Below are 17,365 nucleotides of genomic sequence, written 5' to 3' on the forward strand. Positions count from 1 at the left end.
CTATCATAAGTGTTTGTCTTTCTGTCTGCTTTAAAAGACCACTGTACGTATTTATCTTGCAATAGGCGTGTGTCCCTGTTTTGATCGAACACTTTTTTTCGAGGTACACCACCTGTGTTTTTTCCCAAAAATACCTCAAAAATCACAACGGCCACAATTTCTCTTTATTTGAAAGAACTTCAACTTTAAAAACATTGTCCTAGATTGCAGATTTAAAAAAATCATTGAATAAAGAATGTGAGAAAAAAAAGCACACAGTCATTTGGTTATTCCTATCATAGTGCTTGTTGGACAATTTAATACGCTTCGCAAAACGAAACTTAAGGGCAGAATATACCTGCTCAGTTTCAGCGGCACAGACGACGCACTGCCCATTATTGATGCTGCGATAAGGATTATGACGAGTACTTGGCCTGTTTTCCTTTCACGCAACGTGTAGCGGGCTGGGATAATCTGCAGTGCGTCGTCTGTCCTGCTGAAGTTACATGGGTGAGCGCCAGGCCTTAGCGTCTTACTGAAATACCGAAGCAATGACTTACCCTTGGAGGCAGAGGGACCGGGGAAGGCTTGTGCAGTGTGCGCCAGGGCTGGTAGGCAAGGTCAAGGTAGCAGTGCATCCGGGCACCCTGCTGTGGTGTGAAGTGGTTGGTGCAGTCGTCGTCTGCAAGCAGAACGCATGACATGTTCATTGCAACCGGTGCAGACATTAGAGAGTTATAGCGGAACGGTGGTGGTCGTGTCGAAGAAAGAACCAATCGCTGCACAGGGCTGTTGACATTTTAAGCAAATTACCTCGTCAAGTTGCCGGGATTTTTCTGTTAGCTGTCCAAACATAGCTTTGCTGTAGCTCGCTGTGTCATAGCAGAAAAAGGGGTACTGATTCCAATGACTCTACAGTCACTAGTTGACACTCTGACAGCTCTCCGACCCACCACCGCTGCGATGTCTCTCTGATATCACAGCTTCTCTCCGCCTTTCAGCCTCAAACACAGCGAGGCTCTTCCGACCTCTTGACAGTCCTTGTGTGTTTCGGGTGCGGTCATAATTCTACTCTCTCTCTCTCTCTCTGAATACGATCCAGACCGTCTGAAATGGATTGTTCACAACATGAAATGTAGAAGCCTCCGTGGTTCAACCTGCATGCAAAAGAGACGGCTGTTTCGGTAATAGTCTGAAAGTGACTTCTACATTCTGCAACGACAGCCAAAAAACCAAATTCTTCGGATCTGGATCTGGATGTCCACTAGGTGTAGTTCGTGGGGATTTCGTCATAGGAGCCGATTTCGGCTATTACGGATTAATCAAGTGTAAGAGCGTATTTAAAGGCACAGTGCAGCTCACAGCCTTCGTTTTGCGTTTTTGTTGCAGCTGAGTGCATTTACATTTCAAAAATCCTCCTATGGTAGTAAAACAAACCCAAAACTACCCAACGACGACATCTGTGAAGCTCGACAGTTTCTTGTTCACGCGAGTGCATAAATTAACCTAGTTATTACGTTGGTGTTTGGTCGGAGTTCGATTCAACTGAGTGATTCCGGCCTCCATTTTGTTTTACACAAACTCATGATGACGTCTGACATAGTTTGCTAGTGACGTGTCTTTTTGTGCATGATGTGGTGATCTACCTGATCTAAATTTAGATCCAAAAATAGGCCAAGACCAGCCGGGTCCGAGTACGAAATTAATTCGTAAAAAAATCGCAGTTCTTGACTCTTTGGGTGCAAGTCAATGAAACTTGGTAGTTCTTCTAACGGATAGCTGCCTGAGGTATGACTAAAAGCCCCAGGGGCTCCGTGCACCTGGATTTGACAAGTTCAGTACCTTTAACTCATTATCAAGAAATTCGCAAGTTACAAAAGAGCTAATTTCATTCCTAAAGGGCCGGTCTTCAATTGAGCCCGAAGTCGGCTTCGCGAAGTCTTTTTACCGAAAACTCAGTGCTAAAGCTTCGTGGGGCCAGCTTCACTAAGTATACTTCACGTTGTCCACTTCGCCCAGTTAAGGACAGGCTTTAGCAGGAAATCCTCGCTGCAACGTCGTCCACATTAGTGGAATCACGAGCACAAGAAAGGGCTGTACCGTACTGCCTGACTTTGCACAGAGAGAGAGAGAGAAGAAGGCACGTGCGACTCACCCGCGTAACTCATGTAGTTGGTGAAGGGGGTGGAGGTGAAGGTGGAGGTGACGCCGCACTGGTCGGCGGCGGGGCCGGGGTCCCTGCAGTGCACGTTATGCGAGGTGGGCGCGGTGTCCGAGCACAGGTCGCCCAGCAGGAGGGAGGCCTCGGTCTCCACACACGGGTCGTTGCAGTCCATCTCGGACACGCCTCGGTGCACGTGCCACAGGCCCAGGTTGTGCCCCACCTCGTGCACCAGGCTGTCCATCTGACCCGCCGTGCCGAACGTCTGCAGTTGGATCACCGTGCCGCCTGCAACGGTACACAATCTTGACCGGGGCTGGTGTTGCCATTGTCTGGCAAGTCTATCGAAATTATGGGTAGTTGTGTTTTTGTCCCTGGCGGTAGGGGAGGGGGGGGGGTATGTCAAACTGACAGACTGAGAGACAGACTACAGACTGGAGACAGACAGACAGACAGACGACAGACAGACTACAGATTGGAGACAGACAGACAAACAGAAAGACATGCAGACAGACGGACAGACACACACACAGACAGACACACACACACACAGACAGCAGACAGACACACAGACAGACAGACTGCATACAGCAGACAGACAGACAGACAGACAGACAGACAGACAGACAGACAGACAGACAAGCAGTCAAAGAAAGAGAATGAAGTGAATATGAGAAGAAGACCTTGCACGGAGTAGACGTGTTTTTCCCAGGGGAAGGTGGCGAGGCCGATGAGGTGGGTGGCCGTCATTTTTGGCGCCGTCCAGTCGGAGCACACGGCGATGAAGACGTTGAGGTGAGAGTCACTGCGCAGTCCCACCAGCTCCCTTAGTTCCTCCACCGCCACGTAGGCACTGCACATACACACACACACACACACACGGCACACGGACACACACACGCACGCACGCATGGAAGCACGCACACACGCACGGACACACACACACGCACGCACGAACGAACGCACACACACACACGCACACACACGCGCACGCACACACACACACACACACGAACGCACGCACACACACACACACACACACGCACACATACATACACAGTACATACACACGGACGCAGGCACGCACCACACACACAGACACGCACGCACGAACACACACACACACAAACACAAACGCACGCACACACATACACACACACACACATAAACACACACGCACATACACACACACACACACACACACACACACACACACATACACGTACTTGTGTTGGTAGTTCATGTGCACAACCTAGCTGAGACGACGAATAAGACTCTCATGGGCTAGAATGTGTACGTTGTTTGATGTGCTGTGTTAGGAGCAGCTGCCTTGCTCAAGTGATTAAATTATTCAACCACCAGAAAACACTCCGTACGACAGTCACATTGGGGAAAATAAAACTCTTTGCAATGTTGTAAGTGCTGGCAAGTTTGTCCTCGATAATACGCAATACTACATTATTCTATCTTCTGTATATTATTATATATAATAACATCGTAAAGCTTCGGATGACAGGATTTCTTATTTAAGATCGTGATATTTATTAATGGCAGTGGCACCTTTGTCAAAACGTTAGAGTGTAGTTGTGTGTCCGTGAACTATTTCACCTGTGTGTGTGTGGGGGGGGGGGGCTTTGTAAGAGGAGGTGTGTCCGTGAACTGTTTTAATTTCACCTGCGTGTGTGTGTGTGTGTGTGTGTGTGTGTGTGTGTGTGTGTGTGTGTGTGTGTGTGTGTGTGTGTGTGTGTGTGCGTGTGTGTGTGTGTGTGTGCGTGCGCATATGGTGGGGTCAGGGGAGAGGAGGTGTGTTCATTGGTGAACTCTTTACCTGTAGGGGGAGCGAGGGTCGTAGCAGGTGTAGTGCGTGTCGGGGCCAGGTAGACAGCAGTCCCCACCGTCCCAGTCGTGGTAGTGCTTGTTGCACTCAAAGTCACAGCGCCCGTTGGCCTTCTTGCGCTGGTCGCAGTGCACGTGATCCACGTCGCAGTCCCCGCCGTCCCTCCCTGTCTGAGTGTGCATGCACTCCGGGCTGCAGATGCCGTCTCCGATGTGATGCCGCTCACAGCCGAACATGACGAGGCGGCGGCGTAGCGTGCTGTTGCGCACCTCGTGCACGTGCAGCAGGAAGGAGATGTTGTAGGGGCGGAAGGCGTCGTTGAGGGACCGGTGCTGCAGGGCGATCCGCTCTCCCGTCACGGTGGGGTCGGAGCCGTCGTCGTTCATCAGGTTGAAGACGCGGTAGCGGACCTGCTTGGCGGAGCGGAGCTGCCAGTGCGTGACGTAGGCAGTGACCACTTGCGGGTTGTCGCAGACGGTGAGACCGCAGGGCGGCACGGACAGCGACAGGTCGTGGGGCGGCAGGGCCAGGTCGGACGGCACTACACGCGTCGCGCCCCTGTCCTCGTCCAGCGTCCACTGCCCCAGTGAGTCCAGTGGGTCGTGTAGGTATAGCCCGCCCTCCTGCCCGGACAGCGTCGGTCTGACAATAATAACAATAACAGCACTTTATTGTCCATTAAAATATTACATAAAAATGGAAAATTTTCTTCGGCACACCCTGCCTGCCTGTAAACGATTATAACAACAATTGTATAGGACAACACACATAAAACATCACACATAGGTAATAACAAGCACGCCTATCATATTTCCAATAACACTGACCTAAAGACACTGCTGCTCGACCACAACCCGGGCTGCTGAGCTGCGGGGCTGAGTGACGCCTTGTCACTGCTGTTGCCGTGTTCTGCTTGGCGTAGTGACGCCTTGACACTGCGCTCCATGACGGCCGTGACGTGACGCCTGATGTCGGCGTGAGACAGAGCTCGGTTCCACAGTCGTAGCTCCTCCACGCTGCCCCGGAACTTGCTGCTGGCGATCGGTACGCTCACCACGTGCCCCTGTCCGCGCCGCAGGAGCTGGGACGAGGCGGGCAGGCCGCCCAAGGTCAAGGCCATGCAAGGCGCGGAGGCTGGCGGGAAGACCTCACGTGACTGGCCCCGGCTGACAACCAGGAGCGCGCCGTTGACGAACAGAGCCATCCGCCCGCCGTCGTACGTCGCGGCCAGGTGCGCCCACTGCGAGGGCTGGTAGCGGCGGTGTGAGGTCAGCGTGGTCTCTCGCGGGGAACGTGACGTCTTGAGGGAGAAGAAGTAGCGCGCGTCAGTGGGGGACAGCGCCCCCATGTCCCCCGGGTCCCCCAGGCCTCGCCGCGTCCTGACCCCCAGCAGCCAGTAGCCGCCCGCTCCGTGCCCGCTGCACGTGTCCGACAGAGCTGCAACAGGGACAGGTCATGGCTCTCATAGTGTCGTCTTAAGTGCTGTTCACATGGCAGACTTTCTAGTCACTTTCCCCCAAATTTTAAGTGATTTGAGTCGGCGCCAAGTTAAATCAAAATCGTTGCCCATGTGAACAGTAAAAACGATCAAACTAGTTTTAAGCAGCGATTCTCCGCCAGGTCAGCTTATCGGACCTTCCTCCTAACGCGGGAAAGTAGGTTGGATAGTTATATATAACTCCGCTGATAGACCTAACCAATCAGTAAGCGCGATAAGGAAATTCTTCGCAAAATCTCGCAAGTCACGGCCGAGTGTACCAGCGCTCAACTGAGTTTTGGAGTCGCTGCTAAAGCTGACCTTAATCGAACCTGAATCGTCCGTTTGCATGGCAGACTTTTCGCTGACTTGGCCTCGACAACTCGGGAGCGATTTCAAACCGACAAAAGATGGAGAAAGGTTTGTTAAAAGTCGGCACAAAAAAAAAAAAAAAAAAAAAAAACAATAAGGAAAACTTTGTTTCCATTATCGGACACAGATTGTGTGTGTGTGTGTGTGTGTGTGTGTGTGTGTGTGTGTGTGTGTGTGTGTGTTTGTGTGTGTGTGTGTTTGTGTGTGTGTGTGTGTGTGTGTGTGTGTGAGTGTGTGTGTGTGTGTGTGTGTGTGTGTGTGTGTGTGTGTGTGTGTGTGTGTATGTGTGTGTGTGTGACAGATTGTGTTCGATAACGGAAACGAAGTTTTCCTTATTGTTTTTCTCTTTTGTTCAAAAAGATTTGTCGCGTTGATCATATTCCGCCATGAAATTTTTGGCTTGTTTATGTGAGCACTTACCATAAGTTTTAAAATTGTTGTGCTCCTTTTTAATGATGTTGTTATATTATCATGTGTCTGTTTACGAATAAAATACTGTTTAAACCAAAAATCGGCCATGTGAACGGCAATTTACTTGTCACCATCTTCTCGTCACGTCATCACTTCCGCGGTGTCCGTCTCTTATGATTAATCCATCATCATCTACGGTATTTGATCATTGAATTTCTGTTAATCAATGCATGTGTTTTCCCCCACTTTAGTCAGAGGCAGAAAAGAAAGAGAGGAGTTAAGAACGTCATAATTGTAAATGTCTATTTCTGCCATGCGTGTTGAGGAATAAATATGTGCGTGCAAAGAGACGGTGGGCTCGGTTCAATTTTTAGTGTTGCTCTGCTTTAATAATAATAATAATAACAAGAAATTCCTCCGAGGTAGGAAAAACACCCCCGTTGGTCAAAGGGAAATAACCATTCTCACTGCCACCAACTGAGAAGGTTATTTCCCTTTGACCATTAATATGTCCCTCTATAAGTCCTTGTAGAATCTTAATCCACCAATAACTCCCTAACCGTGTGTTTGACTGGTCCCAATTTTTGTAAGGACCGTCTCAGGAATGTATAGAACCTGTTCACCAAGTTTGGTGACGATCGGTCCGTTCATTCTTGAGATCTATATGCGAACACAAACACACAAACAAACAAACAAACAAACACATCGACCGAATCCTATACACCCCCGGTATACCCCTATACCGGGGGTGTAATAATGCATAATATTTATATAGCGCATGTATCCAGGGTTTAACCCTGCTCAAAGCGCTGTACAATCAAAATACTACGACAACATAACATTATTTAACGTGCAATCACACACATATCAATGAATAACACACTGCTTTCTTCACTTGCTCTGGCAAATGGACAGAGGGAGCAAAGAAACGAAAGGGATAGAAAACAAGTCGCGTAAGGCGAAAATACAACATTCAGTCAAGTAGCTGTCGAACTCACAGAATGAAACTGAACGCAATGCAACGCAGCAAGACCGTATACTCGTAGCATCGTCAGTCCACCGCGCACGACAAAGGCAGTGAAATTGACAGGAAGAGCGGGGTAGTACTTGCGCTGAGAAGGATAGCACGCTTTTCTGTACCTCTCTTTGTTTTAACTTTCTGAGCGTGTTTTTAATCCAAACATATCATATCTATATGTTTTTGGAATCAGGAACCGACAAGGAATAAGATGAAAGTGTTTTTAAATTGATTTGGAAAATTTAATTTTGATAATAATTTGTATATATTTAATTTTCAGAGCTTGTTTTTAATCCGAATATAACATATTTATATGTTTTTGGAATCAGCAAATGATGGAGAATAAGATAAACGTAAATTTGGATCGTTTTATAAATTTTTATTTTTTTTTTTACAATTTTCCGATTTTTAATGACCAAAGTCATTAATTAATTTTTAAGCCACCACGCTGAAATGCAATACCGAAGTCCGGGCTTCGTCGAAGATTACTTGACCAAAATTTGAACCAATTTGGTTGAAAAATGAGGGCGTGACAGTGCCGCCTCAACTTTCACGAAAAGCCGGATATGACGTCATCAAAGACATTTATCAAAAAAATGAAAAAAACGTTCGGGGATTTCATACCCAGGAACTCTCATGTCAAATTTCATAAAGATCGGTCCAGTAGTTTAGTCTGAATCGCTCTACACACACACACACACACACACACACACGCACACACACACACACGCACGCACATACACCACGACCCTCGTTTCGATTCCCCCTCGATGTTAAAATATTTAGTCAAAACTTGACTAAATATAATGATCAATAACACATTGCTTTCTTCACTTGCTCTGGCAAATGGACAGAGGGAACAAAGAAACGAAAGGGATAGAAAAAAAACGTGGCTGCACAACTTCAGCACCGTTTTTTTTTAACGTGGGTGAAACTTGGGCCAAGGAATAAAAGTGATGACCGATGAGTAATCAATTGAACGAGGAAAAAGTTGGTTTTTTTTCACTTGTTGCCTTTTCCTAAATAAATGTGTGCGTCATGCATCTTGCCAGTCATAATATTCAGGAAATTCTGGGAATTTTGGACCGAAACTACAAAACAACAGGACCGGGTTTTCCCCAGATCCTGACTTGCTAAGATTTGTTTTTATATCTGAAAAGTTGTTACAACTCATTCGCTGCGCAGCTAAATTTCCCCTGTGTTCCCTGCCAACGCGCGATTTCGAGCCATTTTGAAAAAAATATTAAAAATCAACAACACAAGATAACCTTACATACCTTATGTTTTTGCAAAGTTTGAAACTTACTCTTTTAGAAAATATATGAAACATTTGAAAGTACATACCTTTTGTTGTCTTCATATCCACGCAAAATATCCAATTTGAAGCAAAACAAAAAAACTTTCTACGTCATGGGTTCATCATACACAATGTCATGATCGACACTTGCATTGCCCGAATCATCACCCAAATGATCGTCCATTGGCACAAAATCGTCACCAGAATCTAAAATATCATCTCCACTATCATCATCACTGAGGTCAAGATCAGAACCGTACTGAATAACACGTTCTAGCACTCTTTTCAAGTTACTACGTCTCAGCAGAACGATCCGCCATCTTGGAAAAGTCAAAACACGTGGGTCGCACACCGTCAACAAAATTTTTATTAATCCCAACAATTTAAGGGAAGGAACTGTTTACAGTGAATGGTACCACTGTAGACAGATAGAAGTTCATTGCAGGGGTTGTTTCCCTTGGTCAGCAGGACCGTTTACACCGTTAAAAATTCGTGATATCCGTCGGAACTCAAGTGCCGGCACGCAGCCAACGCTAAACACAGGTGTCGGAATTCCAGTTCCGACGCGCAGCGAATGAGTTAGTCAACTTTTGCTCGACCTGTGTGTGTGTGTGTGTGTGTGTGTGTGTGCGTGCGTGCATATGTGTGTGTCGCTAGGGTGGTGGGTAATGACGTATACTTGTGCCCCATAGAGATAGCGAAGGGAGTTTTGCTATTGAGTTTTCCATTGCTGACACTACTGCAAATACTTGTCACACTGCCCTTGGTCACAATGCGTTTGATTGATTAAGAAAGTTTTATTAGAACTGACAGAGACAATAGGTATAAGAATGGTGATATCTTACAGTTTCCGTACATTAACCAACACTTTTTTTTTTTACAATCATTTTTTTTAAAGGGGCTTATTGTCCGTCAGGTCTTAATTCCCTATATTGGACATGAATTGGTTTATACGATTCGAGTTTTTACGCCCTCATGGCTTTTGATGTATGAGTGTTTAGGTGGTATCAGCCATCTGCACTTATGGTAGAATGACCAAGATCTTTAACGTGGCATTGTGTTGACACGGGGGTGGGAGATGGATACCGTCTCTGGGTCTGCACATAAAGTTGACCCGTGTCCGTCCCGGCCCGGATTCGAACCAGCGACCTTTCGATCACAAGTCCAGTGCTCTACCACCTGAGCTACCCGGGCCTTTGACAGCGTTTTGTTTTTACATTTAGTCAAGTTTTGACTAAATGTTTTAACATAGAGGGGGAATCGAGACGAGGGTCGTGGTGTATGTGTGTGTGTGTGTGTGTGTGTGTGTGTGTGTGTGTGTATGTGTGTGTGTGTGCGAGTGTGTGTGTGTGTGTGTGTGTGTGTGTGTGTGTGTGTGTAGAGCGATTCAGACTAAACTACTGGACCGATCTTTATGAAATTTTTCATGAGAGTTCCTGGGTATGATATCTCCGGATGTTTATTTCATTTTTTCGATAAATGTCTATGATGACGTCATATCCGGCATTTTGTAAAAGTTGAGGCGGCACTGTCACACCCTCATTTTTCAATCAAATTGATTGAAATTTTGGCCAAGCAATTTTCAACTATTAAAAACAAGCTCTGAAAATTAAAAATATAAAAATTATGACTAAAATCAAATGTCCGAAATCGATTTAAAAACAATTTCATCTTATTCCTTGTCCGTTCCTGATTTCAAAAACATATAAATATGATATGCTTGGATTAAAAACACGTTCAGAAAGTTAAAAAGAATCGAGATATAGAAAAGCGTGATATCGATATCCTCCTCAGCGCAACCGCCACCGCGCTTTTCTGGATTGTTAATCTCACTGCCTTTGCCACGAGCGGTGGACGAGTGTACGGTCTTGCGGAAAAAAATGCAATGCGTTCAGTTTCATTCTGTGAGTTCGACTGAGCTTGACTGAATGTTGTATTTTCGCCTTACGCGACTTCTTTCTTCTTTTTTTTGAGTTTGCCAAGCAGATCATTGTGGGGCTTTTAATCAAAAACATGCACCCGTCTACAAATTAATCAAAACTTGATTAAGTCCTGGGAATTGTTTGTCCGAAAACAAAGTCAATTACGTTGAACATTTCTCGGACGCTGCAAAAGAATGAGACCTATGAGACACACAGATGGAAAACACATTTTCAAGTTCTGCAAAGCTAGCAGCGACAAGATGATGTTCAGACCTGAAGATTCAATTGCATGCAAGAGGATGCGGAAGTAAAATCAATGGCACGGTGCGTGGCGAGCGCGTGTTAAGGCCACCCCACCAGACATAGAAAGTGCCTGTGGTGTAGGACAGGGAGAGCTTGCTGTAAGGATGGAGCGGCCAACCAGGACTGGACAGGGACGGGGCAGTGCAGTGACCGCTGTTCATGACTCATCCCCTGCCCTGCGCCACGTCCCCTGTACGGGTCAAGGACCCGCGCGGGTCATTAGCCGCCACACACACACTCGAACACACACGCACACGCACATGCACGCACCTACGCATGCAGGTACGCACGCACGCATGCAGGTACGCACGCACGCATGCACGCACGCGCGCGCGTACGCACGCACGTACGCACACACGCACGAACGCACGCACGCACACACACGCAAGCACGCACGCAAGCACGCACGCACACACACACACACACACACACACACACACACACACACACACGGAAAGATAACTCTTTATTCCAGTGTCCTATTCACAGCGTGTGGGCACACCCAACATCCTCCAAGTCTTCAATATATACCTTTAGTTCTGTTTATCTACGCTGAAAAAGAAAGGCACAACGCCGTTTTGCGTTAAAGTCTGAAAGCAGGTTCATCTGATAGAACTCAGAACTCAGAACTCAGAACTCAGAACTCATTTAATTGTCATAAAAACACAGTAAAGGGTTTATCAGACACGAAGTGGATATTTGTAAAGACAAGAAGAAATATCGTCCATGGAGCAGTGATTACAACATTGTTATGTATCTGTAGTTATGTCATTATTGCGTATAATCATGCAGTTGTATACAAATGATATGTTTCACGGGGGATAACCGGTCAAAGGCCGAACAGAAGCCGAAGGCCGCTCATGACACGTGTGAAGGCAAGTTTTGTCTGTTTTCTAGGTATTGTTTGATTTATGTCGGGATTTAAGGTAAGCTACTGATTCAGCGATGACTAAATTTGTTTCTCGATGCATAAAAAGTCAGGGAGCGATTGATATTTGCCCGTAAATATCCTTCAAAGCTGAAAATGTCCGCGATCGAGCACCGGAAATGGCTGTTCGATGGGTTTTGCAAGTAGAAATGTGCTTTATTTCACCAAATCAGCTCGTATTTGGTGTGGGTACGGGATTCTAGAGGACGAAGGAGTCATAAGATGTGCAAAGAAGTGCTATTTGGGAGTAGAATAAATCTTCCGAGACAGTAGACAAGAGAAGGTCATATTTGAGAGATGCGCGTAGGCCGATTGTCTTTCCGAAAAGGGAATGATACAGCAGATTAATCATTCGTTTTGACCAGAAACCTAGTCTCTAGTTTTTATGAATGAGTTTTTTAATTAAAACAATCACGAGAACTCTCTCGCTTAGCCTAATGGCTGTTCGATGGGTTTCGCAAGTAGAAATGTGCTTTATTTCACCAAATCAGCTCGTATTTGACATCGGTTTGGTATATATATATATTTTTTCTAATCCTACCGCAAACTGGATAGCAGACGCGGCACGACTGTTGCACCACACTTTGAAGTAATCCCACACTTTGAAGTAAATTACTACAAAGTGTGGGGATGTGCCCCACATTTGAAGTAAACCCATTTTTTACTTCAAAGTGTGGGGGGATCTTCCCACACTTTGAAGTAAACTCAGTTTTTACTTCAAATTGTGGGGGGATCTTCCCACACTTTGAAGTAACTTACTTCAAAGCGTGGGACTTTTGCATCGCCTGTTTGAGCCTGATGATTTTGTCAAAAAAAAATGGCAAAGTCTTTTGGATGAGTGAACAGAAAAAGTGAGCGAGCCAAGAAACATAGTGATGTTTGTTATCAGGCTTTAAGCAATGTCCCATTGTTGAGTGTGACGAAAACTCGTGGTGACGATTTTAAAACATGTTGGGTCACGTATGGTCCAATCTTACATGGTCCAACCTTACATGGTCCAACCTTACATGGTGCAACCTTACATGGTCCAACCTTACATGGTCCAATCTTACATGGTCCATATATATATTATTGGACCATGTAAGATTGGATCATGTAAGGTTGGACCATGTAAGGTTGGACCATGTAAGGTTGGACCATGTAATATTGGACCATGTAAGATTGGACCATGTAAGATTGGACCATGTAGGGTTGGACCATGTAAGATTGGACCATGTAAGGTTGGACCATGTAAGATTGGACCATGTAAGATTGGACCATGTAAAGTTGGACCATGTAAGGTTGGACCATGTAAGATTGGACCATGTAAGGTTGGACCATGTAAGGTTGGACCATGTAATATTGGACCATGTAAGGTTGGACCATGTAAGGTTGGACCATGTTATATTGGATCATGTAAGATTGGACCATGTAAGGTTGGACCATGTAAGGTTGGACCATGCAAGGTTGGACCATGTAAGATTGGACCATGTAAGATTGGACCATGTAAGGTTGGACCATGTAAGGTTGGACCATGTAAGATTGGACCATGTAAGATTGGACCATGTAAGGTTGGACCATGTAAGATTGGACCATGTAAGATTGGACCATGTAAGGTCGGACCATGTAAGGTTGGACCATGTAAGATTGGACCATGTAAGATTGGACCATGCGTGACCCAACATGTTTTAAAATCGTCATCACGAGTTTTCGTCACACTCAACAATGGGACATTGCTTAAAGCCTGATAACAAACATCATTATGTTTCTTGGCTCGCTCACTTTTTCTGTTCACTCATCCAAAAGACTTTGCCATTTTTTTTGACAAAATCATCAGGCTCAAACAGGCGATGCAAAAGTCCCACGCTTTGAAGTAAGTTACTTCAAAGTGTGGGAAGATCCCCCCACACTTTGAAGTAAAAACTGAGTTTACTTCAAAGTGTGGGAAGATCCCCCCACACTTTGAAGTAAAAAATGGGTTTACTTTAAAGTGTGGGGCACATCCCCACACTTTGAAGTAATTTACTTCAAAGTGTGGGATTACTTCAAAGTGTGGTGCAACAGTCGTGCCGCGTCTGCTATCCAGTTCGCGGTAGGATTAGAAAATATATATATATATATATACCAAACCGATGTCAAATACGAGCTGATTTGGTGAAATAAAGCACATTTCTACTTGCGAAACCCATCGAACAGCCATTAGGCTAAGCGAGAGAGTTCTCGTGATTGTTTTAATTAAAAAACTCATTCATAAAAACTAGAGACTAGGTTTCTGGTCAAAACGAATGATCAATCTGCTGTATCATTCGCTTGTCGGAAAGACAATCGGCCTACGCGCATCTCTCAAATATGACCTTCTTTTGTCTACTGTCTCGGAAGATTTATTCTACTCCCAAATAGCACTTCTTTGCACCTCTTATGACTCCTTCGTCCTCTAGATTCCCGTATCCACACCAAATACGAGCTGATTTGGTGAAATAAAGCACATTTCTACTTGCAAAACCCATCGAACAGCCATTTCCGGTGCTCGATCGCGGACATTTTCAGCTTTGAAGGCTATTTACGGGCAAATATCAATCGCTCCCTGACTTTTTATGCATCGAGAAACAAATTTAGTCATCGCTGAATCAGTAGCTTACCTTAAATCCCGACATAAATCAAACAATACCTAGAAAACAGACAAAACTTGCCTTCACACGTGTCATGAGCGGCCTTCGGCTTCTGTTCGGCCTTTGACAGGTTATCCCCCGTGTGTTTAAATGCGGACAAACCTGGTCGAATAACCTTGATCACAAACCAACAAGTTTCTACCAGTGCTAAAATTCCTACAAAAATGTGTGTTATGTAAATGTATATATGTGTTTACCTGTGTGTGAACGTGATGTTTATGAATCAAAAGCTCCACAATGACGTACATGGCAAAATCAACAACAACAACAAAAACGTTTCTCTCTCCACACAATGCTACGTTGCTCTGGAATTCAAGACAGTTGCACAGTCCAAGGGAACCTAAAAAGCAAACGGCATCATCTAAAAGCTACAGTCCTCACTTTCAACGAAGAAAGCTTCTTACTATACATCTGTGACAGGGTGATGCAGTAGTCCCCCTTGTCGCAGCAGCAGCTCTGCAGAGTTGTCTAACTTGAGCGCTGAACTATTAATAGCTTGAACGTTCAATGGCTGTGTGTTTTCGAGAGCTGTTTGTGTGAGACCTAACTCCTGTGTGTGTGTGTGTGTATGTGTGTGTGTGTGTGTGTGTGTGTGTGTTTGTGTGTGCGTACGTGCGTGTGTGCGTGCGTGCGTGCGTGTCTGTGTGTGTATGTATATTTGTGTGTGTGTGTGTGTGTGTGTGTGTGTGTCTCTCTCTCTCTCTCTCTCTCTCTCTCTCTCTCTCTCTCTCTCTCACACACTTACACACACGCGGTATTTGTGTGTGTGTGTGTGTGTGTGTGTGTGTGTGTGTGTGTGTGTGTGTGTGTGCGTGTGTGTGTGCGTGTGTGTGTGTGTTTACTTGTACCTTTGCTGGCAAGGGAGTTTATAACATTGTACGATAAACAGAACAAGTAAGCAATAATTACACTTTCAGTAAGCCTATAAAAGCGACTGGCATTGGTCGCGGTCTCGATCACGGAGAAAAAAAAACAACCTCCTTCCTCCACCAGGATGTGTAGACGGTCTTGTTATAGAGACAATATAAAGACGTGTGAATACATTTCACAGACTGGTAGACTTTGGTTAGTCTGCGAGTCACTGTCTAGACCAGTGGAGGCAAAGAGGAGGAGACAGTGGATGTTTCAGCAACTAACCAGTGACTGGCTGCCTGCTCCGGTACAGACACTACGCGCCCTGCCTGCCGGCCGCCACCCAAACAGATGACGTGATGTCTGGGCCGCCCACAGACACAACGTGATGCCACACACACACACTCACACAGACACACACACTCACACACACACAGACAGACAGACACACACACACACACACCGCACACACACATACGCATACACGCACACACGCACGCACGCCCACACACACACGTCCCACACAGACACACGCGCGCGCGCGCACCGGCAGAGAGAGAGCGAGAACCAAGACGTTCTGACACTATTGCCGCACACACACACACACACACACACACACACACACACTCACACACACACACACACACACACACACACACACACACACACACACACACACCAAGACGTTATGACGTCATAAGGGAGAGGGAAACAGCGGGAGATGGGGGGAAAGCTTTTCTTCTCGACCGTTTTCTTCGAAATCCACAAACATACAGTGCGTCTTGTACGTAAGTTAAAAGAACAAACTAAACATGCACTTAACTTTTGTGGCCATCTCTCTGAAGCCTGTTGTTTAATGCAATGGAACTTTGGCCACCTACAGTGTCAGTCCAGCCAGTTAAAGATGATGATCGCCTAACGCTTTCCTACTGTCAATATGTCTGACTTCAAAGTCAAACAAGTCGCGTAAGGCGAAAATACAACATTTAGTCAAGTAGCTGTCGAACTCACAGAATGAAACTGAACGCAATGCCATTTTTCAGCAAGACCGTATACTCGTAGCATCGTCAGTCCACCGCTCATGGCAAAGGCAGTGAAATTGACAAGAAGAGCGGGGTAGTAGTTGCGCTGAGAAGGACAGCACGCTTTTCTGTACCTCTCTTCGTTTTAACTTTCTGAGCGTGTTTTCAATCCACACATATCATATCTATATGTTTTTGGAATCAGGAACCGACAAGGAATAAGATGAAAGTGTTTTTAAATTGATTTCGAAAATTTGATTTTGATCATAATTTTTATATTTTTAATTTTCAGAGCTTGTTTTTAATCCAAATATAACATATTTATATGTTTTTGGAATCAGAATATGATGGAGAATAAGATGAACGTAAATTTGGATCGTTTGATAAAAAATATAATTTTTTTACAATTTTGAGATTTTTAATGACCAAAGTCATTAATTAATTTTTAAGCCACCAAGCTGAAATGCAATACCGAAGTCAGGGCTTCGTCGGAGATTACTTGACCAAAATTTCAACCAATTTGGTTGAAAAATGAGAGCGTGACAGTGCCGCCTCAACTTTCACGAAAAGCCGGATATGACGTCATCAAAGACATTTATCAAAAAAATGAAAAAAACGTCTGAGGATATCATACCCAGGAACTCTCATGTCAAATTTCATAAAGATCGGTCCAGTAGTTTAGTCTGAATCGCTCTACACACACACACAGAGACAGACAGACACACACACATACACCACGACCCTCGTCTCGATTCTCCCCTCTATGTTAAAACATTTAGTCAAAACTTGACTAAATGTAAAAACAAGAAAGGTAAGTTGTTGGAACGTTGTAATTGACAAAATTACGTTACATTCACGAATATATCGACCCAACGGTCTTTTAAGTGGACAGACAAACAAATATCACAAAAAACTTATCTTCCTGAAATTCAGTATTCGCCCACTCGCCAGCTAGAAGCCGAGCGAATGAGTTTCATGAAGATCAGTTTTGTGTGATATTTGTTTGTCTGTTCACTTAAAAGACCGTTGGGTTGATATATTCGAGACTGTAACGTAATTTTGTCAATAACAACGTTCCAACAACTTACCTTTCTTGTTTTTTTATTCTGAATTTTTTGTTTTGTTTTGTTTTGGTAAG

At 45.1% G+C, this 17,365-nt stretch overlaps 1 protein-coding gene across 1 annotated transcript in view; it reads right to left on the reverse strand.

Moving 5' to 3' along the window:
- The window catches only part of LOC138948297 (pappalysin-1-like), a 60,026-nt gene that overhangs the window by 26,077 nt on the left and 16,584 nt on the right, over positions 1-17,365 (reverse strand). Inside the window, exons 2-7 of the mRNA XM_070319809.1 lie at positions 5,060-5,414; positions 4,805-5,008; positions 3,969-4,619; positions 2,824-2,993; positions 2,135-2,428; positions 540-661 (exon numbers count right to left, since the gene is read on the reverse strand). Of these exons, the coding sequence (XP_070175910.1) occupies positions 540-661; positions 2,135-2,428; positions 2,824-2,993; positions 3,969-4,619; positions 4,805-5,008; positions 5,060-5,414 (1,796 nt within the window). The remainder of the gene's footprint in view (positions 1-539; positions 662-2,134; positions 2,429-2,823; positions 2,994-3,968; positions 4,620-4,804; positions 5,009-5,059; positions 5,415-17,365) is intronic.

The sequence above is a fragment of the Littorina saxatilis genome, linkage group LG15, assembly GCF_037325665.1.
Source record: "Littorina saxatilis isolate snail1 linkage group LG15, US_GU_Lsax_2.0, whole genome shotgun sequence".
NCBI classification, from domain to species: Eukaryota; Metazoa; Mollusca; class Gastropoda; order Littorinimorpha; family Littorinidae; genus Littorina; species Littorina saxatilis.